This window comes from Dendropsophus ebraccatus, chromosome 4, assembly GCF_027789765.1.
Source record: "Dendropsophus ebraccatus isolate aDenEbr1 chromosome 4, aDenEbr1.pat, whole genome shotgun sequence".
NCBI classification, from domain to species: domain Eukaryota; kingdom Metazoa; phylum Chordata; class Amphibia; order Anura; family Hylidae; genus Dendropsophus; species Dendropsophus ebraccatus.
Window position 1 is genome coordinate 11,454,023 of NC_091457.1, and position 27,887 is coordinate 11,481,909.

Consider the following 27,887-nt stretch of genomic DNA (forward strand, 5'->3'; position numbering starts at 1 on the left):
GTTTCGGTTCATTGCCAAAGCCTTTATAACAAGGACCTGCGTGTCTGTGAGTGCACAAGGTACAGCGCCATGCTTCCATTATTTTTTTTTTTTTTAAATTTGTTAATTTATTCTTTCACAGTAAAGCTGTGGCACTACAGCGTTTCTTTGTGAGCTTTTATATTTTCCTGCTCCTGTCCTGTATACTTTATACCCCATGGCCATTTCTACAACAGCTCGGAAGCATCTGTTATCTCTTCCCTACATGTTGTTCTTCCATAGAAATGACTGAAGCTGCCTGTTTTTTTTTTAAGTGGAAAAATATATTGAGGTTTGACACATTGAGCGGATTTTTCTGCAATGTTTATCCAGCACCGTAGACGTTCTCCAATCATTCCATCCGCTGCTTTAGCATTAAAATGCCTTTATTGCAAGGAGGAACGTATGGTTATGTGTTCTGTGATGCTTCTACTGTGACTGTCAAGGGATATGTTCTTGGAGGATAGATCGGCACAGAGGCTCTCCTCTGCTGCGTGTATAGGTATAAGGCATTCTCAGTGTTAATTGGTGAACATGGCAGTTCTGGCCATGGTAAAATTGTGTTCCTGGCTAAAGGGGCAGTCGAACATTCTATAAATATGGGTGATGTGCTATGGAACGGGATTCCCTGTATAATCATTCTAAAGCACATCATCGGTATTTACAGAATGTGTGACTGCCCCCTCAAAGTAGTATTCCCATGTAATGAAGTTATACCCCATCCACGGCCGATCCTACTGCGGGGATAGAGCAGCCTATAAGGCCACTGTACATAGCAGAGTGATGAACGTTGTAACGCTCTGTGTGGCCTTGTAGAGACTGGGATCGGACACACATTTTAATCCAGAAAGTGTTGTCTTTATTCTTTATCAGCAGTCAGAGCTGCACTGATCATCCTCTCTCCTACCCTGTAGATAGGGGGAGACTATCCCTTTAATAAATGAATGTAAGCAGTCTCTCGGCCTGGCCTCTTTAGCAGTAAAACAACTGTACACTCATCTGGTAATGGTAATACTGCAGCGATGCCTTAGAACACACGTACAGTCTCAGGACTAACCTAACAGGCGTCTATTATCAATCAGTGTCATGTACAGCTCCCGCATGTATCAGTCTCTGTTCTGTTCCGATACAGAGCTCCAACCTTGCTGCATACAGTCAGATGATAACATTGTGGCTCCATTCATCATGTCCTTATGAGTAGGAAAACACTGCATGATATTTCTTAGGCTGGTTAACCCCCTTTTATCACTTTGTGAGCTGCATTGTGTCAGAAAAACAAAACAGAGTCTGGACGGCATGTTGGACATGGTTGATGTAAAAATCTAATGCTCAGGTAGCTAGTGGGATAAGTTAAAGGGGTTATCCAGACTTCGAAAAACATGGCTGCTTTGTTTGAGGAGCAGCAACACTTCTATCCTCAGTTTGGGTAAGGTATTGCAGTTTGGTTCTATTGAACTGAATGATGCTTTAATACCGCACACAACCTGAGGACAGGGGAGGTGCTGTTTCTGTAAGAAGGTAGCTGTGTTTTTCTTAGCCTTTGATAACCCCTTTAAGTGTCTTACGTTTTGGAGAGGCTTTGATAAGAATTGAACAGGTATATGCACTAGATCAGGGATGGGGAACCTTCGGCTCTCCAGCTGTTGCAAAACTACAATTCCCATCATGCCTGGACAGCCACAACATTGGTGACCTTTGTGATACGGGATTAACCCTTAAAATGTCAGTCAAGAAATTAAGTTGACAACTTAGTTGAACAGCATACGGCCGTGTATAACGCAGTTGTAATGTGCTAGCGCTAAGGCTTCTTAAGTGACACATGGACCACGCATGGGTTTCCTAGCCACATAATCTGAAATGAGTAACAATAAGGAGAAACCTTGTGCTCACTAAAAAGTCCCTACCAGTCTGTATCGACATGTGACTACAACAACCAATCGCCAGCTAAGAAGGAAAGAAAACTTTGAAGGATTAAAGGGGTTATTTAAGATTAAGAAACATGGCTGATTTATTCACGAAACAGCACCACTCCTGTCCTCAGTTTGGGTGTGGTATTGCAGCTCAGTTACACTAAAGTTAATGGAGCGAAGTTGCAATACCACACACATCCTCAGGACAGTGGTGGCACTGTTAATCCTTTAAATCCTATATTAGTCACTTCCACCGTATATACTGTAGGGCAGTGTCCCCAGTCTGTGCTCCTCCAGCTGTTGCAGAGCTATGGATGATGGGAGTTGTAGTGGTGTGGCAGCCGCCTCCTGACAAGGTCTTTGCTTTTATTCTCTGTTAATTTATAACTACAGTTAGTCCTCTTCCTTCTCGTCCTTTGACCTGTTACCTTCCTGGCAATGTATGACGTCACTGCAGTTTTCTGTTGATGGAATGTGTGTGGTTTTTATTTTTAATTATTTTCATCTTTGATCTGTAACAAGTTCCATGTGCTGGAATAAATTTGTTTTATAAGGTGTAACGCCTCATTGTACTGCTGTAACATCCTCCTCTCTTCCTTCCATCTAACTCCAGTCTAATCTTATCTCTGGTGTCCGGCTAATCCACCTCTCCCCTCTGACATTCCCTTCACCGGCTCCCATTGCACAATGAATCTACTCTGAATTATTGACCACAGTACAGGGTCATCCACACCCTGCCCCCTCCATACATCTCTGACCTGATCTCCCCATACAGCCCCCCATGTAATCTCTATCCACACCCTGCCCCCTCTATATCTGACCTGATCTCCCCATACAGCCCCCCATGTAATCTCTATCCACACCCTGCCCCCTCTACATGGGGGGCTGTATGGGGAGATCAGGTCAGATATATAGAGGGGGCAGGGTGTGGATAGAGATTACATGGGGGGCTGTATGGGGAGATCAGGTCAGATATATAATCTCTATCCACACCCTGCCCCCTCCATACATCTCACCTAATCTCCCCATACAGCCCCCCATGTAATCTCTATCCACACCCTGCCCCCTCTATACATCTCTGACCTGATCTCCCCATACAGCCCCCCATGTAATCTCTATCCACACCCTGCCCCCTCTATATCTGACCTGATCTCCCCATACAGCCCCCCATGTAATCTCTATCCACACCCTGCCCCCTCTATATCTGACCTGATCTCCCCATACAGCCCCCCATGTAATCTCTATCCACACCCTGCCCCCTCCATATATCTGACCTGATCTCCCCATACAGCCCCCCATGTAATCTCTATCCACACCCTGCCCCCTCCATACATCTCACCTGATCTCCCCATACAGCCATACATGTAATCTCTATCCACACCCTGCCCCCTCTATATATCTGACCTGATCTCCCCATACAGCCATACATGTAATCTCTATCCACACCCTGCCCCCTCTATATCTGACCTGATCTCCCCATACAGCCCCCCATGTAATCTCTATCCACACCCTGCCCCCCTCCATACATCTCTGACCTGATCTCCCCATACAGCCCCCCATGTAATCTCTATCCACACCCTGCCCCCTCTATATCTGACCTGATCTCCCCATACAGCCCCCCATGTAATCTCTATCCACACCCTGCCCCCTCTATATCTGACCTGATCTCCCCATACAGCCCCCCATCTAATCTCTATCCACACCCTGCCCCCTCTATATCTGACCTGATCTCCCCATACAGCCCCCCATGTAATCTCTATCCACACCCTGCCCCCTCCATACATCTCTGACCTGATCTCCCCATACAGCCCCCCATGTAATCTCTATCCACACCCTGCCCCCTCCATACATCTCTGATCTGATCTCCCCATACAGCCCCCCATGTAATCTCTATCCACACCCTGCCCCCTCTATATCTGACCTGATCTCCCCATACAGCCCCCCATGTAATCTCTATCCACACCCTGCCCCCTCCATACATCTCTGACCTGATCTCCACATACAGCCCCCCTTGTAATCTCTATCCACACCCTGCCCGCTCCATACATCTCACCTGATCTCCCCATACAGCCCCCCATGTAATCTCTATCCACACCCTGCCCCCTCTATATCTGACCTGATCTCCCCATACAGCCCCCCATGTAATCTCTATCCACACCCTGCCCCCTCCATATATCTCACCTGATCTCCTCATACAGCCCCCCATGTAATCTCTATCCACACCCTGCCCCCTCTATATCTGACCTGATCTCCCCATACAGCCCCCCATGTAATCTCTATCCACACCCTGCCCCCTCCATACATCTCTGACGGCAGGGGAGCTCTGGCTAGGGGATCCGTGCTGCCATCCTCCTTCAGAACGCGGCACGAATCGTGTGAAGCCTGGGTCCTATTCCATGGGCCGATGGGTGCCCGAATGTAAACGAGCGCCGATCTGCTAGATCGGTGCTCATTTACCGGCCCGATAATTGTTTAGCGAGGGCTGCAGGGACATCATTACCGATGTCCTTGCAGCCCTTATTTAAACACTATACCTTCACATGTTGCAGGGCTTCTCCTGCACTTCTCCTTCATCGCGGTCCCAGCTTCGGTGCAGCCTGTCTGAGCTGACAGGCCGTGGCGGTCCTGGCCAGTGATTTGGCTGAGCAGTCTGTCAGCTCAGACAGGCTGCACCGAAGCTGCTGCTGCTGCGCGCAGGACTGGGAGGAAGAAGGTGCGCAGGAGAAGACCTGCATCATGGTTAGGTAATGTATGGTGCTTGTGAAATCGTTGGTTGCCGGCCGCGCATCACTATTCCACTTTCGCCCACCATCACAACCTTCAAGAGCATGCAGTTTTTCTTGGATTGTATATTAACCCCTTGTTATGTACAGCATTCTGCAATAAAGGGTGCTTTAAAAAACAATTTAATATATCATGATCAGGGCTTAATCTCTTAAAGGGATTATCCTAGATCAGGAAAAAAAAAAAGGGTACTTTCTTGCAAAAACAGCACCACCCCCGTTGTGAGGATGTGTGTGTAGTATTATAATTAAGCTCTATTCACTTTAATGGAAAAGAGATGCAAAATCCCACCCAAACCCCTTATGGTACAGTTGACTGACCTGCAAAACTACAATTCCCATCATGCCTGGACAGCCAAAGTCCAAACGTGCTGGAGTATTAGCAGTATTAGGTGATGGGGTGACGTGGGTCGGGCAACCAAACTATGTGTCATTGGTCTCCGACACGCAGTCACATAACTTTCACATGGAGGAAAAGCGGCCAAACCGGTTCTATTGAGGTCAATGCTGGAAGCCAGGCTGATGGTTGTGACGCAGCCGCATTCCTTATTACTGGCCGAGATACAACATGGCCGTTGTTGGCTTTGCGACACGTCATGGCTGTGGTCAGATGCAACTTGCATTCATGTTAAGCCTAAAAACTGGGATACTGTGCGACGTGCCCTGTATGTCTATCAACAGATACAACGTCCCAAACTGGCGAGGCCCATCAGACGGCCGTGGTGCAGCAGCTATTTGGCCACGCTACATACTGAAGATTGTAATGTCGCCTTGTGTCGTCGCATTTTATAATGTGAGTCGCTGCAAGTGACCTAACTGCTGGGATATTGGTCGCATTGATGGAAATGAGCGCAGATATGTGGTCGCTGTACTGGGTCCATGTTGGAACCAAGAGGTCACCTCAACCTATTGCCACCATCTTTGGTCAGATGTCATATATCTTTGGCATTGGTAACAAATTCCATTTTCTAGAGCTCTGCATGATGTCTATACAGTGGCATGCGTCTTTTCTCCGTTACTGCTGCCGCACCTGTACAGCCGCACGGTCACCGCCTCTAATTCACAGCTTTTTATGGCGCTTCCTTTAAGTTTTTGCCTCTACCAAGATGGCGGCCGCGCTACTTCCTGTTTCCTCGTGTGCGGCGGAAGTGATGTCAGCGGGAAAGATGGCGGAGAGCAGAAGCGGGCCGCAACATCCCTACGAGACCGGAGAGCAGGCGGGTGCGGTGCGGACCCCTCAGGGCTGGGCCTGTGTGCTCGGGATCCTCTCCCTGCTCTGCGCTGTGGGGCCCTCAGAGGCCACAACACACTGGGTGGTGACGGAGGACGGGAAAATCCAGCAACAGGTAAGAGACACCTGACAGGGAGGGGTGAGGAGGGGAAAGAGGCACAGGGCACTGACAGGAGGTGAGGAGGAGGCACAGGACACTGACAGGAGGTGAGGAGGAGGCACAGGACACTGACAGGAGGTGAGGAGGAGGCACGGGACACGGACAGGGAGGGGTGAGGAGGGGAAAGAGGCACAGGACACTGACAGGAGGTGAGGAGGAGGCACAGGACACTGACAGGAGGTGAGGAGGAGGGGAAAGAGGCACAGGGCACTGACAGGAGGTGAGGAGGAGGCACAGGACACTGACAGGAGGTGAGGAGGAGGCACAGGACACTGACAGGAGGTGAGGAGGAGGCACAGGACACTGACAGGAGGTGAGGAGGAGGGGAAAGAGGCACAGGGCACTGACAGGAGGTGAGGAGGAGGCACAGGACACTGACAGGAGGTGAGGAGGAGGCACAGGACACTGACAGGAGGTGAGGAGGAGGCACGGGACACTGACAGGAGGTGAGGAGGAGGGGAAAGAGGCACAGGGCACTGACAGGAGGTGAGGAGGAGGCACAGGACACTGACAGGAGGTGAGGAGGAGGCACAGGACACTGACAGGAGGTGAGGAGGAGGCACAGGACACTGACAGGAGGTGAGGAGGAGGGGAAAGAGGCACAGGACACTGACAGGAGGTGAGGAGGAGGCACAGGACACTGACAGGAGGTGAGGAGGAGGCACAGGACACTGACAGGAGGTGAGGAGGGGAAAGAGGCACAGGACACTGACAGGAGGTGAGGAGGGGAAAGAGGCACAGGGCACTGACAGGAGGTGAGGAGGGGAAAGAGGCACAGGGCACTGACAGGAGGTGAGGAGGGGAAAGAGGCACAGGACACTGACAGGAGGTGAGGAGGAGGCACAGGACACTGACAGGAGGTGAGGAGGAGGCACAGGACACTGACAGGAGGTGAGGAGGCGGCACAGGACACGGACAGGAGGTGAGGAGGAGGCACAGGACACTGACAGGAGGTGAGGAGGAGGCACAGGACACTGACAGGAGGTGAGGAGGGGAAAGAGGCACAGGACACTGACAGGAGGTGAGGAGGAGGCACAGGACAGGGACAGGAGGTGGGGAGGAGGCACAGGACACTGACAGGAGGTGAGGAGGAGGCACAGGACACGGACAGGAGGTGAGGAGGAGGCACAGGACACGGACAGGAGGTGAGGAGGAGGCACAGGACACGGACAGGAGGGTGAATAGGGGAAAGAGGCACAGGACACTGACAGGAGGGTGGGGAGGGGGCACTGACAGGAGGGTGAGGAGAGGGAGAGGCACAGGACACTGACAGGAGGATAAGGAGAAGGCACAGGACACTGACAGCACAGGAGGATTTTCATTTTTTTTTTTACAGCGTAGTTCTCAGTTGTGTAAATGTGTGTGTATCTCTCTCTCTCTCTCTCTCTCTCTCTCTCTATATCTATATATATATATATATATATATATATATATTTATATTTATATTAAAATGAAGCAGGTAGACGGCACTCCAGTAAAGTAAATAGGTGCAGGTTTATTCACCCGTATACGTACAGCGACGTTTCGGCTCAAAAACTGAGTCTTTCTCAAGCAAGTACAAAGTGTCATACATGTGATATTTATACAGAAGGTAACACCCAGAGGGGTATGTCTCTCAATCAGTGATGTCATACATAAACAATGAAAAATTATATACATAAATACATTCATCTAGTGCAGTCACGTGAAAAATGTATACATAGGTATATACTATATTACATAGCGATCCCAGTGAAAAATCTATTGCGCATAGAAGATCCCTTCAAAGTCCTCAAATGTACAAAAATAACAATTGTCCATCATAGTAACGGTTAATCAGGAGGTCGGACTTCACTCACCGCCCTTCTGTGCCGCCAATCCTATTCAGCCGTGGCCATGCTTCATTCAGCGTGTAAACAAGCGGAGTGCGCAAAACAGGATGTACGCAATGTTATGGCTCCACGTGACCACTTGCGATCACGTGACACACTGCGCGCATGCGCTATAACATCATCCCCTGCCGGAGCGCCATCTTGGAGTAGGGAAAAACTCTCCGGTGCCCGAACTGGGTAAAGGTGAATAATGCAAAAGACTAGAGGGAATGAGAGATGAACAAGACGTGCCTCCCAATTTCTGAGATTGTCACACATAGCATAAGCATACATAGCAGCAGAGACGATCTCAGAAATTGGGAGGCACGTCTTGTTCATCTCTCATTCCCATTATTCACCTTTACCCAGTTCGGGCACCGGAGAGTTTTTCCCTACTCCAAGATGGCGCTCTGGCAGGGGATGATGTTATAGCGCATGCGCGCAGTGTGTCACGTGATCGCAAGTGGTCACGTGGAGCCATAACATTGCGTACATCCTGTTTTGCGCACTCCGCTTGTTTACACGCTGAATGAAGCATGGCCACGGCTGAATAGGATTGGCGGCACAGAAGGGCGGTGAGTGAAGTCCGACCTCCTGATTAACCGTTTCTATGATGGACAATTGTTATTTTTGTACATTTGAGGACTTTGAAGGGATCTTCTATGCGCAATAGATTTTTCACTGGGATCGCTATGTAATATAGTATATACCTATGTATACATTTTTCACGTGACTGCACTAGATGAATGTATTTATGTATATAATTTTTCATTGTTTATGTATGACATCACTGATTGAGAGACATACCCCTCTGGGTGTTACCTTCTGTATAAATATCACATGTATGACACTTTATACTTGCTTGAGAAAGACTCAGTTTTTGAGTCGAAACGTCGCTGTACGTATACGGGTGAATAAACCTGCACCTATTTACTTTACTGGAGTGCCGTCTACCTGCTTCATTTTATTGTATTATCTGTGGAGTCGGGGGTCGACTGCCAAGGACGTGCACCCATCGGCTGGAAGCCATTTGACTTTAAGTCTGCACAGTGCTGTTCAACCCAATTATTTTTTATATATATATATATATATATATATATATATATATATATATATATATATATATATATATGTGTGTGTATATATATGACTCGTGGTCTTCAGTATCACAGCTTGCAGTCAGTGATTTGTTAGTAGATATTTTCTGTGACATCTGATGTCTGCTGTGGTACTATTGCGGTGTATGGTCCTGCATTATGGCTGTGGGTTTTCATTCTGCTGTGAGAATGTAGTGACAAGACATATGTAACTAATCAGTCCATACTTACCTGCCTGCCCTCCTGCTAAGGTCTCCAGGACACCACTCACTGATGGCCCACTCACTCAGCCAATCACTGGATGCGGTGGGACAGTGGAGTGATTAGCTAAGTGGGCCGTCAGTGAGTGGTGTCCCAGAGACTCAAACAGAAGGGTGGGCAGGTAAGTATGGCAGCTAAATGGCTAAAGGGAACCTGTCACTAGGTTACATTCTGTTGCCTTAAGGAAGAATAGACTAGTGACAGAAATGCTAGATAGAGTGACGTATTACTTATTTTCAGCCTTTCTCCTAATATGCCGGAGAATATTATTGCCAAACCCCTTTCCATCCCCTGATTGACAACTAAATGCCTATACACAGCCTATACACAGCATGGATAGATAACTGCCAATTAGCAGCTGGTGGAGTTTTCTGTTTCTCATGAATATCCAGGACTACTGAGCTCATGCACATAATGGAGAGGACTACTTATTGTCCATGTTATTCAGGAGGAGATCTCTGGATCAGCTGCACAGAACAATGTAAGTGATACATCATTCTGTTCAGCTTCTCTGTGTGTGGGAAACATACACTCTGTACTACTCCTCCCATCATCTGCTTAGAGTATGAGCAGATGATGGGTAGTACCAGGCTGATCCCCATCTGCATAACCACCCCACATTCCGCCAACTAGCATACATCCCTCCATCCACCAACCGCCACCGTACTCATGAGAGCCACGCTTACCCCCGGCAGTTGATGAGAGATGCAGGGGTGACATCAGGCGGCTCTCGGCAGGACGCAGGGGGCGGTGGTGGTAAGCGTGACTCTTATCATCTGCCGGGGGAAAGCGTGGCTCTCATAAGTGCAGTTATGGTGATGGGGATTGGCCTGGTACTACTTCCCCATCATCTGCTCGCAATATGAGCAGATGATGGGAGGAGTAGTACAGTGTGTATGTGTCCCATGGGTGTTGCTATTGGTTACACCCTTCGTGAAAGTCTGCACTTAGTGTAATTAAGTGGTGATGAAGGTAGTGATAAAGTTTTGCCACTAGATGCCGCTGTTTCAGATATTTGTACTCAGATGCTGCACAGCTGAAGTATGTAAAGGGTTATTGTTTATTTGTGTGTCACATGGATCTGTGAACCTATGGGACTCCGTTCTTCTTCTGTCCTTTCACCTCTCTCTTTGCTTCTTCTATTGCACTCTTCACCCACTCACTGCGCACCTTAGATATGCTGAGGAAGGAAGTCAAATGGGTGGAGGAGGTGCATGAGTCTTTCGTGTTGGACGTTGTAGGGGAAGGATGCAAGCTAGAAAGCTCTCTACAGTGGTCCTCTCCGGGCCCTGGCCCTCTGCCAGGTCCCATACTCTCAAGCAAGTCAATCTAAGTCAGGTCCCCGTATGGGTAGGAAGCAAGACAAGACACAGCTAACAGTTTCTCCTCCTTTTACTATACACAACACTATGCAATGTTAAACTCCTACAAGAGAGGACAAGTCAGAGATCATCTCAACCCACGCCGTGGACTAGGAGAGTCACAGTGCAGGACAGTATCCACAGACAACAGTAAGCTAGCAACTGATCCAGATAGAGCAAAGTTGCAGTAAGCCTAGGAACTCTATCTTGCAGTGTGGGTGTCAGCAGGGAACCCTCAGCATTCTGCTCATCCGGGGTGAGAAGGTCTGGGGCCTTGTGTCACCCGACACTGGTGGGCATTAGGTAATGTGAAGACCCAAAGGTCAATACACGGGCACTAGTATTCTCCTCTTCTTTTAAGTATTCTTTTACCTCATCTTCCAAAATCCCGGCAGAGCACAGTACTACTTGGGTTGGAACTCTCACGACATCCTCCTCTCTGCTACTCTGATTCTTTGTATCTCTCAACTCGCTACTCAGTCAGCACGACTGTACTCCTCCCTGTATCCCTATCACAGATCTGGTTGCTGTATTTTCAAGTGTCTTATCAAGTGCTTTATCAAGGGAACTATCTAGTCTATTGCACCCTGTCAAGAGAAAGCTTATTTATGAGAGACTCTATAATTCTTCACCTCACACCAACACAGTGTTCACCACATCCTTGGGACTTTTCCCCTTTCAGTGGGTTGCAGTGCCAATAGTCCAGGAAGGTCACTACACCACTCTGGCCATCTGTGACTACACTAGCAGCCCAACAGGACACTCTCCACAAGGTACAACCGGCATTCTAAACTACAAGCAGGCGTGCCATCACACCTGTGTGCCCAAACGGCACTGGCGTCACAACATAACATCTTAAGGCCCGGCTGTATCTCGGCCGACCACCACCTGACTGGAGTCACACTTCACCACATAGCAAGTGACCGGCCGCTCCTTCGATATAACACCTACAGAGGTCACCACAAACGCACCGAGCAGGGAGGGAGGGGGGGAGGTAGTTAGATGCACAGGCACCTCTCTCCCTCGCTGCTCTGTGCCGTCTATCTCCCTCTCTCCCGGTGTGAGCCTGGTCATCGGCAGCACAGGGTGAGAGGGAGATGCCCTGTGTCCCTGTGATAGTGTCACTAACACCACATTACATATAGTTGTATATACAATACGCTACATAGACCTTTACATATAGTGCGCCCACTGCTGGACACTCCATAGGAATTACACCTGATTCGTGACGTCACAGTTTTTTAGAGAAATTGAAGCCTGTCGGATCTACTAAATTAAGGGAAATAGCCATATATGTGCATTTCCCATAATTACTGTACATTAGGAATTTGTCTATTTTTCCATAAGTGATAACATATTAAAAAATACTTTTGGCCGGACTTCTCCTTTAAACTGTATGGCACTCCATAGCTATAAGTAATAGTGCTGGTGATGTAATAGTATAAAAACAATAAAATAGCCATACTTGCCTGTCTGCGCTCCCCCAATGCCTTCTGGTACCAGTTTCGGTCTCCCGTTCAGCCAATCGCTACATTGTTCCTCCGCGACCTGTGATTGGCCTAAGCGGGGATTAGTCAGTCCTAGTCATGTGAGAGTTACGGCGACTCCTGGTATTGTACTTACTGCTGTGGGTGACCACACGGTGTCCCCCTATGGTCTGTGATTGTGCTACAGCTCACTGTTTACCCCTATGTCTGTGATTGTGGTACGGTTCATTGTTTACCCCCGTGGTGCTCATGAATATCCAGGACTAAAAATATCACTCATGGGGTTAAATTGGGGGGGAACAATTCTGCAATTTTTTGGTAGTTCCCTGTACGTAATGCCCTTTATGGTAAAACTGACGTGATATCTTTATTCTATGGGTTGGTCTGAATACGGCGATATGCAGTTTATGTAGCTTTTCTAATGTTTTACTATTTTTATCAACAGCAAAACTTTTTTTTTGCAAATAGGTGTGGTTACAATGGCCTTATTGTGACTTAAAGCGTTTCTATATTTTCATGTATGGGGTGTCATTTTTTGGCGCTATGATCTCTAGTTTTTATTAGTACCATATTTAAGTAGATGAGACGTATTGATCACTTTTTATCAATTTTTTAAAAATTTAATAAATATAATCAATTCTGGTGTTTTTTTTTTCCACTTTTTGTTTAAGCTGTTCACCGTGCAGGAACAATATTGTTTTATTTTAATAGATTGGACAGTTGCGCACGCTACGGTATATTATGTTTATTTTTATGTGTTTTATTTATAAAATGGGAAAGTTGGGTGATTTAATTTTTATTTGGGGAGGGGCTATGGTGTGTTTTTAAAAACTTAAATTTTTTTTTTTAAACTTTACGCTTTTTATGTCCCTATAGGGGTCTTTAACATTTTTACATTACATTATACACACTGATCATTGCTATGCCATAACATAGCATCGGTTAGTGTAATCTGCGATCATTGCCCATATACATGGATCGCCGATCTGACTGCCGGGAGGAAGGTAAGAGACCTCCGGCAATCAGATAGAACAATCGGATCAATACCCTGTGTGGGTCCCGATCGGACAGTCACTGTGTTAAGTGCTGCAGCAGTGATCACAGCACTGCAGGGGTTAATGACGGACGAGCCGGTCCCCACGTGCTTTTCTAACTATTCTTATTCATCATCATGATTGGTTCCCTTTAAAGAGACTTTGTCAGTAGGTTAAGGCCCTATTCCACGAAACAATTATCGTCTGTACTCGGTCGATCGCCCGTGAAATAGAAGGCAACGATCAGCCGACATTGTTCATGGCGGCTGATCATTGCCTCGTTTGTCTTTCAAACATGTTGAAAGCCAAAACGACTCATACAGCAGCGATCTGCTGCCATCGCTCCGCGGTATAGGAGTGTCTGCAGCAGACTGATGCTGTATGCTATGGGCTGCCCGGACGATCTAGCGATCACCCAGGCAGCCCCCCGCACCTCCCCGCGCCCCCTCCTGCACTCACCCGCTGGCTGCTGCCGCGTGGAATAGCGACAGCAGCGAGCGGGGAACGAGGAGCAAACGAGCGCTAATAGCTAATTATTTTTATCATGAAGAAGCAGTTTACATCAGCTACATCACCGGGCTATCTCCAGCACTGACCTCTCTGACCTCTGAATACCGGCTTTCACACAGGTCCCGCTGTGTAATCCTTTATTCTCTGCTGCCAACTAAGAATATAACTACTATAAGAGACCCACATGACCGCAATTAGCAGGAGACACCTGAGTGCACATGGTTTTAATCCCTCCTGTTTTTTCCCATTCTGTTTGCTGCAGCTATGGTGAGCGCAATACCTTATCCAGACTTGTGCTGCTTGGGGGCGACCTTCTTCGCCGGCGGTGCTGGCCGGGTTCTGGTGTGGTGTTTTTGGGTCTGGTCCTGTGGCATGGGGGTCGCAGGGCCGTCCCATGGCCCCCGTTCCCTGGCTGTGCACGCCTGCGGGGTTGGTGGCCACTGACTGGCACGGTGTGGACTTAGTGTAGGGACCCATGTGTATCAGATACCGGCACGAGGTACATGGGGCAGTATGGCTTGATCAATTCATACACAAAATTCTGATGTGTTTTTTATTTAGCCAAGCGGCACTAGTATCAGCCATAGGTGTGAGGTGCAGCACTCTGTTTCTTCCCTGAACCGCATTTTGTTTCTCTCTTTTCTCCGTGTATTGCACTCCTCCTGGTGAGACCCACATGACCGCAATTAGCAGGAGACACCTGAGTGCACATGGTTTTAATCCCTCCTGTTTTTTCCCATTCTGTTTGCTGCAGCTATGGTGAGCGCAATACCTTATCCAGACTTGTGCTGCTTGGGGGCGACCTTCTCCGCCGGCGGTGCTGGCCGGGTTCTGGTGTGGTGTTTTTGGGTCTGGTCCTGTGGCATGGGGGTCGCAGGGCCGTCCCATGGCCCCCGTTCCCTGGCTGTGCACGCCTGCGGGGTTGGTGGCCACTGACTGGCACGGTGTGGACTTAGTGTAGGGACCCATGTGTATCAGATACCGGCACGAGGTACATGGGGCAGTATGGCTTGATCAATTCATACACAAAATTCTGATGTGTTTTTTATTTAGCCAAGCGGCACTAGTATCAGCCATAGGTGTGAGGTGCAGCACTCTGTTTCTTCCCTGAACCGCATAACTACTATAATACTGCTCCTATATACAGGAATATAACTACTATAATACTGCTCCTATATACAAGAATATATCTACTATAATACTGCCCCTATATACAAGAATATAACTACTATAATACTGCCCCTATATACAAGAATATAACCACTATAATACACAACATGGAGAGAAAGGAGCGGCTGCACATCCCATCTATGGCTGATACTAATGCCGCTAGGCCTATTTTAAAACTCAACACCAGGGTGTCTGTATATAATTTGATCAAACCATAATAGCCCCGTGTACCACGTGCAGGTCCCCTGGTTCACACGGGTCCCTACGCTAACTCCACACCGTGTCGGTCAGTGACCGCCAACCCTGCAAAGCGTGCACATACAGAGAAGGGAGGCCATGGAACGGCCCTGCAACCCCCATGTCACAGGACCAGACCCAAAGTCCCAGCCAGCACCACCGTCGGGGAAGGCTGCCCCCGAACACCACAAGTATAAATATGGTATTACACTCACCACCACTGCTGCTCACACAGAATGGGGAATAATTGTACCATATAACCATATTCACACTTGTGTTGTTTGGGGGCAGCCTCCCCCGCCAGTGGTGCTGGCCGGGTTCCTGTGGGGCAGCTTGGGTCTGGTCCTGTGACATAGGGGTTGCAGGCCAATTCCATGGCCTCCCTTCCCTGCATGTGCACGCTTTGCGGGGGTGGCGGTCACTGACCGACACAGTGGTGAGTTAGCGTAGGGACCCGTGTGAACCAGGGGACCTGCACATGGTACACAGGGCAATATGGCTTGATCAAATTATATACAGACACCCTGGTGTTGATTTTTAAAATAGGCCAAGCGGCATTAGTATCAGCCATAGAGGGGATGTGCAGCCGTTCCTTTCTCTCCATGTCATAACTACTATAATACTGCTCCCTATGTACAAGAATATAACTACTACAATACTGCTCCTATATACAGGGATATAACTACTATAATACTGCTCCTATATACAGGAATATAACTACTATAATACACGAACTGGAGAGAGTGGAACGGCTGCACATCCCATCTATGGCTGATACTAATGCCGCTAGGCCTATATTAAAAATCAACACCAGAGTGTCTGTATATGAATTGATCAAGCCATATTGCCCCGTATACCACCGCGCAGGTCCTCTGGTCCACACGGGTCCCTACGCTAACTCCACACCGTGTCGGTCAGCGACCGCCAACCCCGCAAAGCGTGCACATACAGGGAAGGGAGGCCATGGAACGGCCCTGCAACCCCAATGTCACAGGACCAGACCCAAAAAGCCCCACCAAAACCCAGCCAGCACCACCGGCGGGGAAGGCTGCCCCCAAACGACACAAGTATGGATATGGTATTACACTTACCATTGCTGCTCTCACAGAATGGGGAAGACATAGGGTCCAGACATGTGAGCACAGGCATATCCTGCTAATTTTGGTCATGTGGGTCTTACAAAGGAGTGCTAGCTGTTCAGAGAGGGAGAACTGTAAAACACGAACTGGAGAGAATGGAACGGCTGCACATCCCAACTATGGTTGATCAATTCATACACAAAATTCTGATGTGTTTTTTATTTAGCCAAGCGGCACTAGTATCAGCCATAGGTGTGAGGTGCAGCACTCTGTTTCTTCCCTGAACCGCATTTTGTTTCTCTCTTTTCTCTGTGTTTTGCACTCCTCCTGGTGAGACCCACATGACCGCAATTAGCAGGAGACACCTGAGTGCTCATGGTTTTAATCCCTCCTGTTTTTTCCCATTCTGTTTGCTGCAGCTATGGTGAGTGTAATACCTTATCCAGACTTGTGCTGTTTGGGGGCGACCTTCTCCGCCGGCGGTGCTGGCTGGGTTCTGGTGTGGTGTTTTTGGGTCTGGTCCTGTGGCATGGGGGTCGCAGGGCCGTCCCATGGCACCCGTTCCCTGGCTGTGCACGCCTGCGGGGTTGGTGGCCACTGACTGGCACGGTGTGGACTTAGTGTAGGGACCCATGTGTATCAGATACCGGCGCGAGGTACATGGGGCAGTATGGCTTGATCAATTCATACACAAAATTCTGATGTGTTTTTTATTTAGCCAAGCGGCACTAGTATCAGCCATAGGTGTGAGGTGCAGCACTCTGTTTCTTCCCTGAACCGCATAACTACTATAATACTGCTCCTATATACAGGAATATAACTACTATAATACTGCTCCTATATACAGGAATATAACTACTGTAATACTGCTCCTATATACAGGAATATAACTACTATAATACTGCTCCTATATACAAGCATATAACTACTATAATACTGCCCCCTATATACAGGGATATAACTACTATAATACTGCTCCTATATACAGGAATATAACTACTATAACACTGCCCCTATATACAAGAATATAACTACTATAATACTGCCCCTATATACAAGAATATAACTACTATAATACTGCTCCTATATACAGGAATATAACTACTATAATACTGCTCCTATATACAGGAATATAACTACTATAATACTGCCCCCTATGTACAAGAATATAATTACACTACAGCTGATATAATTACATGTATCTTTGGATGATTCCTCTGCTATCAGCATGTGGTTAGTGTCTCTCTCTCTCTCTGTCCTCTCTCCATGTATCTCACTGCTCTCCTGTGTTGCAGGTGGACTCCCCTATGAACCTGAAGCACCCTCACGATCTGGTGATCCTCATGAGACAGGAGACAACTGTTGGTTATCTGAAGGAGCTAGAGGTGACTTTCTTCTCTCTCCCCTGTGGTGTCTCTGACCTCTTCCCCTGTTTCTTGCTTTTCACCTGTCGGCCTCTTATTCCCGCAGAAACATCTCGTCGCACAGAAAATTCATATTGAGGAGAATGAAGATCGGGACACTGGTCTGGAGCAGAGACACTACAAAGATGATCCCGATTGTGTCCTGGCCAAAGTGCCCCTGGGCGATATGGACCTGTATGACGGGACGTACATCCGGCTCGAGGACAAGAATATCAGGTACTGTGTCTATCACTGCTGCTCCTTTGGCTCTGTGTAGTTATGTGTTTAAAGGGTTAGTTCAGCAGAAATTTTAAAAATATCCAGTCTTATCAGCTGCTGTATGTCCTGCAGGAAGTGGTGTATTCTCTACAATTTGACACATTGATCTTTGCTGCCACCTCTGTCTATGTCAGGAACTGTCCAGAGTAGCAGAGGTTTTCTATGGGGATTTGCTGCTGCTCTGGACAGTTCCTGACATGGACAGAGGTGGCAGCAGAGAGCACTGTGTCAGACTGGAAAGAAAACACCACTTCCTGCTGGACATACAGCAGCTGATAAGTAGAGGAAGACTGGAGATTTTTTTTAATTAAGGTAAACTACAAATCTTTGGCCACCTGCCCCCTCTTATAATTATCAATATGGGGGCAGGTGACTGGTGCTTGGGGCAGTGCTCCCTCCTAACTGCTTACCGGCAGAAGATTCCAGCATAACTAGCACTGCAATGGCGCAGAGGATGCAGGTAATAGACTTTCTTTCATCCTCAGCGCCCTGTGTTAGTTATTTAACCTGCTGATACTTCCCCTTTAAGGCCCCCTTCACGCTTACATGCCCATTTGCCCATGAAAAAAAAAAGCATACTCACCTGCTGCAGCGGTGCTTCCGGTCGGCTCCTCCCGCTATCTTCTGGCTCTGCAAGCGCACAAGTGATGTCACTCGTGCGACACAGTGCTGGGGGCAAGGGAGCACCCTCTTGTGGCCAGAGGCATAATGCTGTCTCTGGGTGATTGACAGGGCTCATTGACAGGGCTGGGAGCCAGCGTCTCCTTTTCCTGTCAAACACCGCGCTGCATTATACTGTGTGCTCTTCTGATTAGGAGCATGTACAGTTAAAGGGCAAGTGACAGCACCCAGATTCCATATGTACATCCGGAGCTGTCCGGAATTCTCAATGTCCCCATAGAGTACTATGTGACAATTTCGGATCTATAATTTTCAGGCCCCTTTCTGACACAGACACCCTTCAGGGAAATTTCCTGAATGGTGTCTGTGCCCAATAGAAACCTATGGATCAGGAAATCTATCCAGATTTTCCTGAAGAGTGATGGGACTTCAAGGGGTAACCCCAAGATTTGAAAAAACACAGCTATTTTCTTGTAATAAAACAGCGCCACCCCAGCGTGCTCAGGTTGTGTGTGGTATTACAATCCAGCTCTACTCACTTCAGTGAGACTGAGCTGCAATACCGTAGCCAAACTGAGGACAAGAATGACGCTGTTTGGAAGAAAGCAACCATGTATCATGACCCCAAATTCTCAAGGATTATAATGAGAACGGTGATATCTTCTTTAATAAATTGGGTGAAAAAATTAACTTGTTCTGTTCTATCCAGAGTGATTCCTGATCATGTTGTTTTCATTTCCAGCCCTGAAGATTACGTGGATACGCACAGTCCCTTACCTCCAGATCTCCAGCAGCCTGACTGCACCCGTATCATAGAGCTTCCTTTCAGCATTCACGCCTTTCAGCACCTTCGGGTACAAACTTTTTGACATTAAACCAACAGTGAGAAGCAATCTGAGTATATAAAGAGGAGCAGCGGCTTATAGCACCTCATCTCGTGTCACCTGTCGTAGCTTAGATATAAGTTATCTGTACCAGTGTTACCCTGTGTTGTATAAATAGAGTTGTAACGTTTTATTTTCTAATAAATAGTTCATAATGGAATGAGCTCCCTCTGGTGGTGGCTGCAGGCAGAGGGCATTTTATCATTTGACCCTACCTGATATAATAAAAGGGCTTATCCAAGGTTAAAGGTAAAAATGTTTTGTTTTTTTTTCAAATCAACTGGTGCCAGAGATTTGTAATTTACTTCTGTTAAAAATCTCCAGACTTCCAGTACTTATCAGCTGCTGTATGTCCTGCATGAAGTGGTGTATTCTTTCCAGTCTCTGCTGCCACCTCTGTCTATGTCAGGAACTGTCCGGAGCAGCAGCAAATCCCCTATAGAAACCTCTCGTGATCTGGACAGTTCCTGACATGGACAGAGGTGGAAGCAGAGACTGGAAATAATACGCCTCTTCATGTAGGACACACAGCAGCTGATAAATACTGGAATACTGTAAAATTTATAATTTTTTTTTTAATAGAAGTAAATTACAAAACTTTGGCACCAATTGATTTGAAATAATAATAAAAAAAGTGGACAACCCTTTAAAAAATAAACGTTCTTGTAAGAACAGCGCCACGTCTGTCCTCAGGCTGTGTGTGGTATTACAATTCAACTCCATTCACTTTAGTGTAACTGAGCTGCAATACCGCACACATCCTAAGGTCAATGGTGGCACAGTAGAACATGGTATCCATGGTAGACAGTTGTACATGGTATCCTATGTCTGTAATCATCCTGTGGTTGACATAATATTTTGCTTCAATTTTTCTGCAGGGAATTCAGGAGAGGAAGAACCTTTCCGCTCCGCTGCTACCTAAAGAAGATGCAATATTTACCGCCTTGTCTTATAAGATGGGGCTGACTATGGATGACATAGGTCATAGAATATATGAGGCCCTTGTTAAGGTAAGGAGAAGCGTGAAGTTACTTTACATCAATGGTCTCCAACCTGCGGCCCTCCGGCTGGTGCAAAACTACAATTCCCATCATGCCTGGACAGCCAAAGCTTTAGCTTTGGCTTTCCAGGCATGTTGGGAATTGTTGTTTTGCAACAGCTGGAGGGTCAGAAGTTTGGCGCCCTCTATTGGCAACCCTCCTGCTCAGGAGTAGGAAACCTTGGCAAAACTACAACTCCCATTATGCCTGGACAGGCATGATTGGAGTTGTAGTTTTGCAACAGCTGGAGAGCCAAGGTTCCCTACCCCTGCTCCAGCTTTTGCAAAACTACAACTCCTATCATGCGTAGACAACCAAGGCAATAGGAATTGTAGTTTTGCTGCAGCTTCCCCCTCCCAATGGTTAGACGACACCTCACCCTATTACTGTGTGCTTTGCAGAATACAACTTCCTGGGTCCTCTATAACATAGCGTCATTTTACTGGAGAATGAAGAACGAGCCGTTCCATGTGGTGGAATGCGCCATGAGAGCACTGCACTTTTCTTCAAGGTAACGCACAGAAAATTAGAGTATAACCTTATACGTCATGATGAGTTATGTGTGTCCTAACACTAGACCACTCCCCCTACAGGCACAACAAGGACGTTGCACTTCTGAACCTGGCCAATGTCCTGCACCGCGCACATTTCTCAGCCGATGCTGCTATTCTGGTTCATGCTGCACTGGATGTGGCTCCGGGACTGGACGTGTCCCCTGACTCCTTGATTAGCCACTACACCCTGGGGAATATATATGCAGTGAGTATACTGTTGGCCTCACTCAAGTGATGACTGTATTATTCTGTAAAATCCATCATCTGATCATCCAGAAATTCTGACTTTAAGTTTCGAATTGTATTTAAAGGGGTACTCCAGCTAATTTTTTTTTTTTTCTTTCGAATCAACCGATGCCAGAGATTTCATTAAGTCTGTTTAAAAATCTCCAGTCTTCCAGTACTTATCAGCTGCTGTATGTCCTGTAGGAAGTGGTGTATTCTCTCCAGTCTTACACAGTGCTCTCTGCTGCCACCTCTGTCCATGTCAGGAACTGTCCAGAGCAGTAGTAAATCCCTATAAAAAACCTCTCCTGCTCTGGACAGAGTTGGCAGCAGAGAGCACTGTGTCAGACTGGAATGAATACACCACCTCCCGCAGGACATGCAGCAGCTGATAAGTACTGGAAGCCTGGAGATTTTTTAATAATAATAATAATAATAATAATTTTGTTTAACTTTTTTTTTAGTCCCATAAAGGGGCTCTGACATGCAGTTTTCTAATCACTAATCTAATATACTGTACTACCCGTATAGTGCAGTGTGTTATTCTGTCAACATAACGTTAATAGGCGATCTAACTGGCCTTGCTGGAGGCACAGCCGAGTAGGCACACATATATATGGCATACCTGGGGGCTTTCATTAGACCCCCTGCTGCCATAGAAATCCATCTGCATCTCAGTGATTGTGTAACCCTGGTGCTGAGGAATGACAGAAGACCAAAAACAGCTTAAAGGAGAAGTCTGGCGTAAATTTTTATTAAAGTATTGTATTGCCCCACAAAAGTTATACAAATCACCAATATACACTTATTACGGGAAATGCTTATGAAATGCTTTTTTTCCCTGCACTTACTACTACATTAAGGCTTCACGTCCTGGATAACATGGTGATGTCACGTCCTGGATAACATGGTGATGTCACGTCCTGGATAACATGGTGATGTCACGTCCTGGATAACATGGTGATGTTCCGCCCTGACTCCCAGGGCTGTGGCTGCTGGAGAGGATGATGGCAGGGGGGTGCTCAGTGTCCCTCCAGTGCCCTGTGTCCCTCAGTGTCCCCCTGCCATCATCCTCTCCAGCAGCGACAGCCCACACAGCTCTGGGAGTCAGGGCGTGACATCACCGTGTTATCCAGGAAGTGACATCACCGTGTTATCCAGGAAGTGACATCACCCTGTTATCCAGGAAGTGACATCACCGTGTTAGCCAGGAAGTGACATCACCGTGTTAGCGAGGAAGTGACATCACCGTGTTAGCGAGGAAGTGACATCACCGTGTTAGCCAGGAAGTGACATCACCGTGTTAGCCAGGAAGTGACACCTTGATGCAGTAGTAAGTACAGGGAAAAAAGCACTTAATAAGCATTTCCCGTAATAATTGTATATTGGTCATTTGTATAACTTTTGGGGGACAATACAATATTTTAATAAAAAAATTTAACCAGACTTTAAACACAATCACAATTTGTCCGCAGCATCTAAGGGTTTAAACTACAAGGATGGAAGGTTTCTCTGCTCTTGATAGGTACAAATGGGTCCCTGCTGTCATGCAACAGTTGTGGTATTCTACACAGTCCCAGGCTACTTTTACCCCACTGACAAGACATCATCTTGTGGTCATCAAAGACTTGAAGGGGTTATCTGGGTAACAAAAACAATATTCTAAATTATCCCCTTTCCAATACCACCCTATGTCTAATATATATGTATAGCCTATCCTGCACCCTCTCCCTGTGTTTGTTTTTTTTTTCTTTTCATACCCGCTCTGGACGTCTAATATTCTCTTCTCCGTGTCCACTCTGACCACTCGCTGCTACCCCCCCTTTGTAGACACAGGACATGTGATCTCCTCTGTGGGGTCCGGGTTAGCTGTCTATTGACTTGGTAACCCAGCCCCCCAGGAGACCTCATCTGCTGATCACTGCTAGTGAATTTTAAAGTGCTGCTTCCTTATACTTACACCTGTCCCCGAGCCTACTACACCCCTCACCACCGGTAAACAGATACCCATTATTCAGCATGTATATACACCCATGCGTGTGTCACCTCTGCTACACCATCAGTTAGTATAGAATACATATTGGGGTAATGTGATGCAAAATAAGTGATAAAACAGTCCTGTGTTACTGTGCAATAGTAATGACAGCAGTGGGCGGGAAAGAAAGCTAAGGGGGGTAAGTACATAAATGGACCAATCAGGGAAATGCATGATGGGAAATGTAGCTTTCTGGCCAGTGACAATTTAAACAATTTGCAGCGGGTACAGTTAAAGAGCCTGGCATAGCACCTGCTGGCACTTGTCCATGTGCTGCCACTGGCCCGGTCTGGCTAGCAGCACATCTGTAATTCTGGACAGATTCCAGATGCACCTATATGGTGCATCTGTTCCAGAATTCCAGACCTATACCCCACGGACATCTTTCCCAATAGGTGTCTGTGCCTGATAGAATGTATCAGGAAATCTATCCGTATTTCCTGATAAGAAATCTGGTTAGATTTTCCTGACTTTTGCTCCAGCTCCCGATCCTGGCACTACCCTTTCCCACGTGTTTCGTCGGTATGAACCTGAATTCATCAGTCCTGCATCATGCTACTTTATATATGTATCCATTAGAGATGAGCGAACCGGGTTCGAGTCCATCCGAATTCGAACGATCGGCATTTGATTAGCAGGGGCCGCTGAACTGGGATAAAGGTCTAAGGTTGTCTGGAAAACATGGATACAGCCAATGACTATATCCATGATTTCCACATAGCCTTAGGGCTTTATCCAACTTCAGCAGCCACCACTAATCAAATGCCGAACGATCGGGTTTGGATGGACTCGAGCATGCTCCAGGTTCGCTCATCTCTAGTATCCATGCTACCAAACAGGAAACAAGGAAGGAGGTGTAACTCACGTGTGAATGCTTGAAAAACATGGCTGCAATGTTGGAAGTCCCAAACCCACATGACTAGTTGATATGTGACCAATCCAAATCCCTTGCTAGTATCACAGCAGAAAATCCAGCCTGTATTTATATGTATCACCAGCAGGTGTCGCCCAAGTCAAGGGAAACACTTACTGTATGCGTTACAAAGGCAGGCATATCCCCATGCACAAATGAGTGTAAAAGTAATCCTACGTATAAGTGCAATTAGTCATAATAATAAAAGAAAGCCGTTCCATACCAGAGAGCATTTTAGGTGACGTGTGAGGTGCAGGGCGGCATCTGACCCACTCCTTACACATAGCGGGACGAGCTCCACTCCTTGCCGCACACGGAGATCCCCGGTCTCTGGAGGAGACCGCAGGGACAGCTGAATTCGGCTGACTGGGTCAGAGGTGATAGTGTTGCTGCAGGTGCTGGGGCTGTACAGCAGGATAGGGAGGGGGGTTTATCACACCCTACCTAGATGGAGGCACAGGGGGAGCTCTGTTACACTGGGAAGCAATACAGTTGTCTCAAACGTCATTAAAATATGATCTGACACTGCAAGGAGAAAAATATACTTTTTATTTAGGGAAAAAAAAAGAAAAAAATTGAGATTTAAATCGAGAATTGTCCAAAAAAAATAAAAAAAATCAAGAATTTATTTTTTTGGCCATAGTGCCCAGCCCTACCAGCAGGTGGAAAAAACTTAAAGGGGTACTACAGTGAAAATCTTTTTCTTTCAAATCAACTGGTTACAGAAAACTATACAGATTTGTAATTTACTTCAATTTAAAAATCTCCAGTCTTCCAGTACTTATCAGCTGCTGCATGTCCATCTTTTACAGTCACATGTAAAATTGCTTCCTCTGTGTTGTAGATGTTGGGAGAATATAATCACTCTGTGCTGTGCTACGACCGAGTCCTCGAGTCTCCTCCTTTCTTCTATGAGGCCGACAAAAGGAAGAAGGCGGTCTTATGCCAGCAAAAGCTGGAGCAGAAGCTGGAGGCACAGCACAGGTGAGCTCTGCATCTGCTCTGTAATACCTGTATGGGGTACATAGTATTGAAGGCCTTATCTGTATACTTCTGTTACCAGGTCCCTCCAGAGGACTCTGAATGAGCTGAAGGAGTATCAGAAACAACACGACCATTACCTGAGACAGCAGGAGGTCCTGGAGAAGCATAAGCTGATCCAGGAGGAGCAGATCCTCAGAAACATCATCCATGAGACACAAATGGCCAAGGAGGCTCAGCTGGGTAAGGCTGCCGTCACTGCTTGCCTGGGAAAAGCTTAGGGATTCATGACCATAGTTTGCAACAGCAAATGGGAGCAGGGCCTAGAAAGCAGCTGGACTCTGTCAGGGAAGGCTTGAGGCTCCGCTGCCCTATGGGTCGGAATGGTCAGGGCTTGGCTGTCCTGCCAGAGGGAAGGGTCGGGGCTCAGCTGTCCCATGAATGGAAAGGTTGGCGTTTGGCTTACTTGCAGGAGGGAATGGTCAGGGCTTCACCTCTCTTGCAGGAGGGAATGGTCGGGGCTTCACCTCTCTTCCAGGAGGGAATGGTCGGGGCTTCACCTCTCTTACAGGAGGGAATGGTCGGGGCTTCACCTCTCTTACAGGAGGGAATGGTCGGGGCTTCACCTCTCTTACAGGAGGGAATGGTCGGGGCTTCACCTCTCTTACAGGAGGGAATGGTCGGGGCTTCACCTCTCTTACAGGAGGGAATGGTCGGGGCTTCACCTCTCTTACAGGAGGGAATGGTCGGGGCTTCACCTGTCTTGCAGGAGGGAAGGTCCACGGTTTGCGTGTCCCATGGAAGGAAAGGGTTGGGGTTTTAGTATCTTGCGGCAAGGGTCGAGGCTTGGCAGTCTTGCAGAAAAGAAGGGTTTAGGACTTATAGCACATAAACAATGCTCTTTATTCGACTTAGGAAACCATCAGATATGCCAAATCACCAGCCGTAAGCACAGCCTGCACTGCCCATGGGACTTACCTGTACGTTACCACCGAGGGGACATCTTTGAAAATGTGGAGCATGTGCTGGTAAGCCGGGGGCCTGTAGAGTCGATGCAGAATCTCTTGTCCATAGACTGCTATTGTGCCAGTCATAACTAAGGATTTCACTTTTATTGTTTGTTCCAGTTTGGGGATGACACTTCCTCGGCACAGATGACATCTATCAATTTAGACCTCCAGGCGAATCAAAGTATTCTGCTGCAGCGCCCCCCAATGCCACGTTCTGCAATAAAAGTCTGGGGATTGGATGCAGCCTCACTTCATGTAAGTTACAACTTAGTATTTCTGTCAAAACAAAAACATAAGCGGATAGCACAGGTTTCATTAAACATAGCTGCTTACTTCCTATAACAGCGCCACACCTGTCTTCTGGCTGTGTGTGGTAGAAAAACTCTGCTCCATTTATTGTAATGGAACTATAATTCCATTTATTGTAATGGAAGCTGCTATAATTTTCTAACCCTAGTTAACCCCTCTAAAGCACATGCTCAGTTTCTCTCTTACAGGTCTCAGCTAATCTCAGCTTTCTAATGTTTTTTGTTGAATTTTTTTTTTAGCAAGAAACAGATGATCTGTGGCCCAAGAAAGTAGATTGTGCCAAAAGGTTCCCAACGGTGCCTCCACCTGAAGAGCTTCCAAAATACTACCTACCTCCTGGGCAGCCTGGTCTGAGGTGAGTCCATATATACAGTATGTAGTTCTTATTGCACATGAGCTTTGACCATGGATGGTCCCAACTCTGGATTCTTAGATCCAGCATTAAACCTTGTCCTATTGACAGCAATAGATTGCTGAGTTTGAGGCCTATTCACCTATAGTGTTCTATTGGGCACGATATCTTTCAGGATTTTTCCTGAAGGGTGTCTGTGCTGTAAAAAAAACTCCTTTAAATTATAGGACATGTTGCATATTTGTCTTGAATTCTGGCACAGTTGTAGGGTAGCAGGTGAGTATGGTTGTTGTAGAGGAGCTGGTGAGTATGATTGTAGGGGAGCTGGTGAGTATGATTGTTGTAGGGGAGCGGGTGAGTATGGTTGTTGTAGGGGAGCAGGTGAGTATGGTTGTTGTAGGGGAGCGGGTGAGTATGGTTGTTGTAGGGGAGCGGGTGAGTATGGTTGTTGTAGGGGAGCGGGTGAGTATGGTTGTTGTAGGGGAGCAGGGGAGTATGGTTGTTGTAGGGGAGCAGGTGAGTATGGTTGTTGTAGGGGAGCAGGTGAGTATGGTTGTTGTAGGGGAGCAGGTGAGTATGGTTGTTGTAGGGGAGCAGGTGAGTATGGTTGTTGTAGGGGAGCGGGTGAGTATGGTTGTTGTAGGGGAGCGGGTGAGTATGGTTTTTATTTTTTTTCTCCTCCGTTTTTACAACCAGTAAACACTGATGGATTCTTGAAGCCTCCTGAAAGTCTTCCTCCTCACTGTTTCCTGACCGTAAAAACGACCACAGAAGGTGAAAGGGGGCCTTACTGGGCAAGGAACGTGATTATTGTTAATTGACAGGACGTTCATTTGTGAATGGGTGCGCGAGCGGTTGCTAGGTATATGATGTATTAGATATATGCAATCTTGAAGTGTTTGCCTTCGTATCCACCTCCTAGTGTCAGCCCGGCTGTCTTGAAGCAGATAGATACGGGAAGTGACCAGCACACACCCGACTGCACTTCTGTCCCTGAAATGCGTAAGAACGAGACTCTCCAGCGTCTGCTAATGGAGGTGGAGGGGCGGCTGGACCTGCAGCAGCTAAAGCCGGACAGAGATGCACAGCAGGT

At 47.2% G+C, this 27,887-nt stretch overlaps 1 protein-coding gene across 1 annotated transcript in view; it reads left to right on the forward strand.

The window, feature by feature from the left end:
- Nucleotides 1–5,859: 5,859 nt before the first annotated feature.
- TTC17 (tetratricopeptide repeat domain 17) overlaps nucleotides 5,860–27,887 on the forward strand; it is a 53,995-nt gene continuing 31,967 nt past the window's right edge. The window contains exons 1-13 of the mRNA XM_069965141.1: nucleotides 5,860–6,057; nucleotides 17,484–17,573; nucleotides 17,659–17,828; nucleotides 19,234–19,345; nucleotides 20,254–20,385; nucleotides 20,817–20,926; nucleotides 21,009–21,174; nucleotides 24,987–25,126; nucleotides 25,206–25,366; nucleotides 26,039–26,151; nucleotides 26,251–26,388; nucleotides 26,682–26,797; nucleotides 27,717–27,885. Coding sequence (XP_069821242.1) covers nucleotides 5,863–6,057; nucleotides 17,484–17,573; nucleotides 17,659–17,828; nucleotides 19,234–19,345; nucleotides 20,254–20,385; nucleotides 20,817–20,926; nucleotides 21,009–21,174; nucleotides 24,987–25,126; nucleotides 25,206–25,366; nucleotides 26,039–26,151; nucleotides 26,251–26,388; nucleotides 26,682–26,797; nucleotides 27,717–27,885 — 1,812 coding nt within the window. The 5' untranslated portion in view covers nucleotides 5,860–5,862. The remainder of the gene's footprint in view (nucleotides 6,058–17,483; nucleotides 17,574–17,658; nucleotides 17,829–19,233; nucleotides 19,346–20,253; nucleotides 20,386–20,816; nucleotides 20,927–21,008; nucleotides 21,175–24,986; nucleotides 25,127–25,205; nucleotides 25,367–26,038; nucleotides 26,152–26,250; nucleotides 26,389–26,681; nucleotides 26,798–27,716; nucleotides 27,886–27,887) is intronic.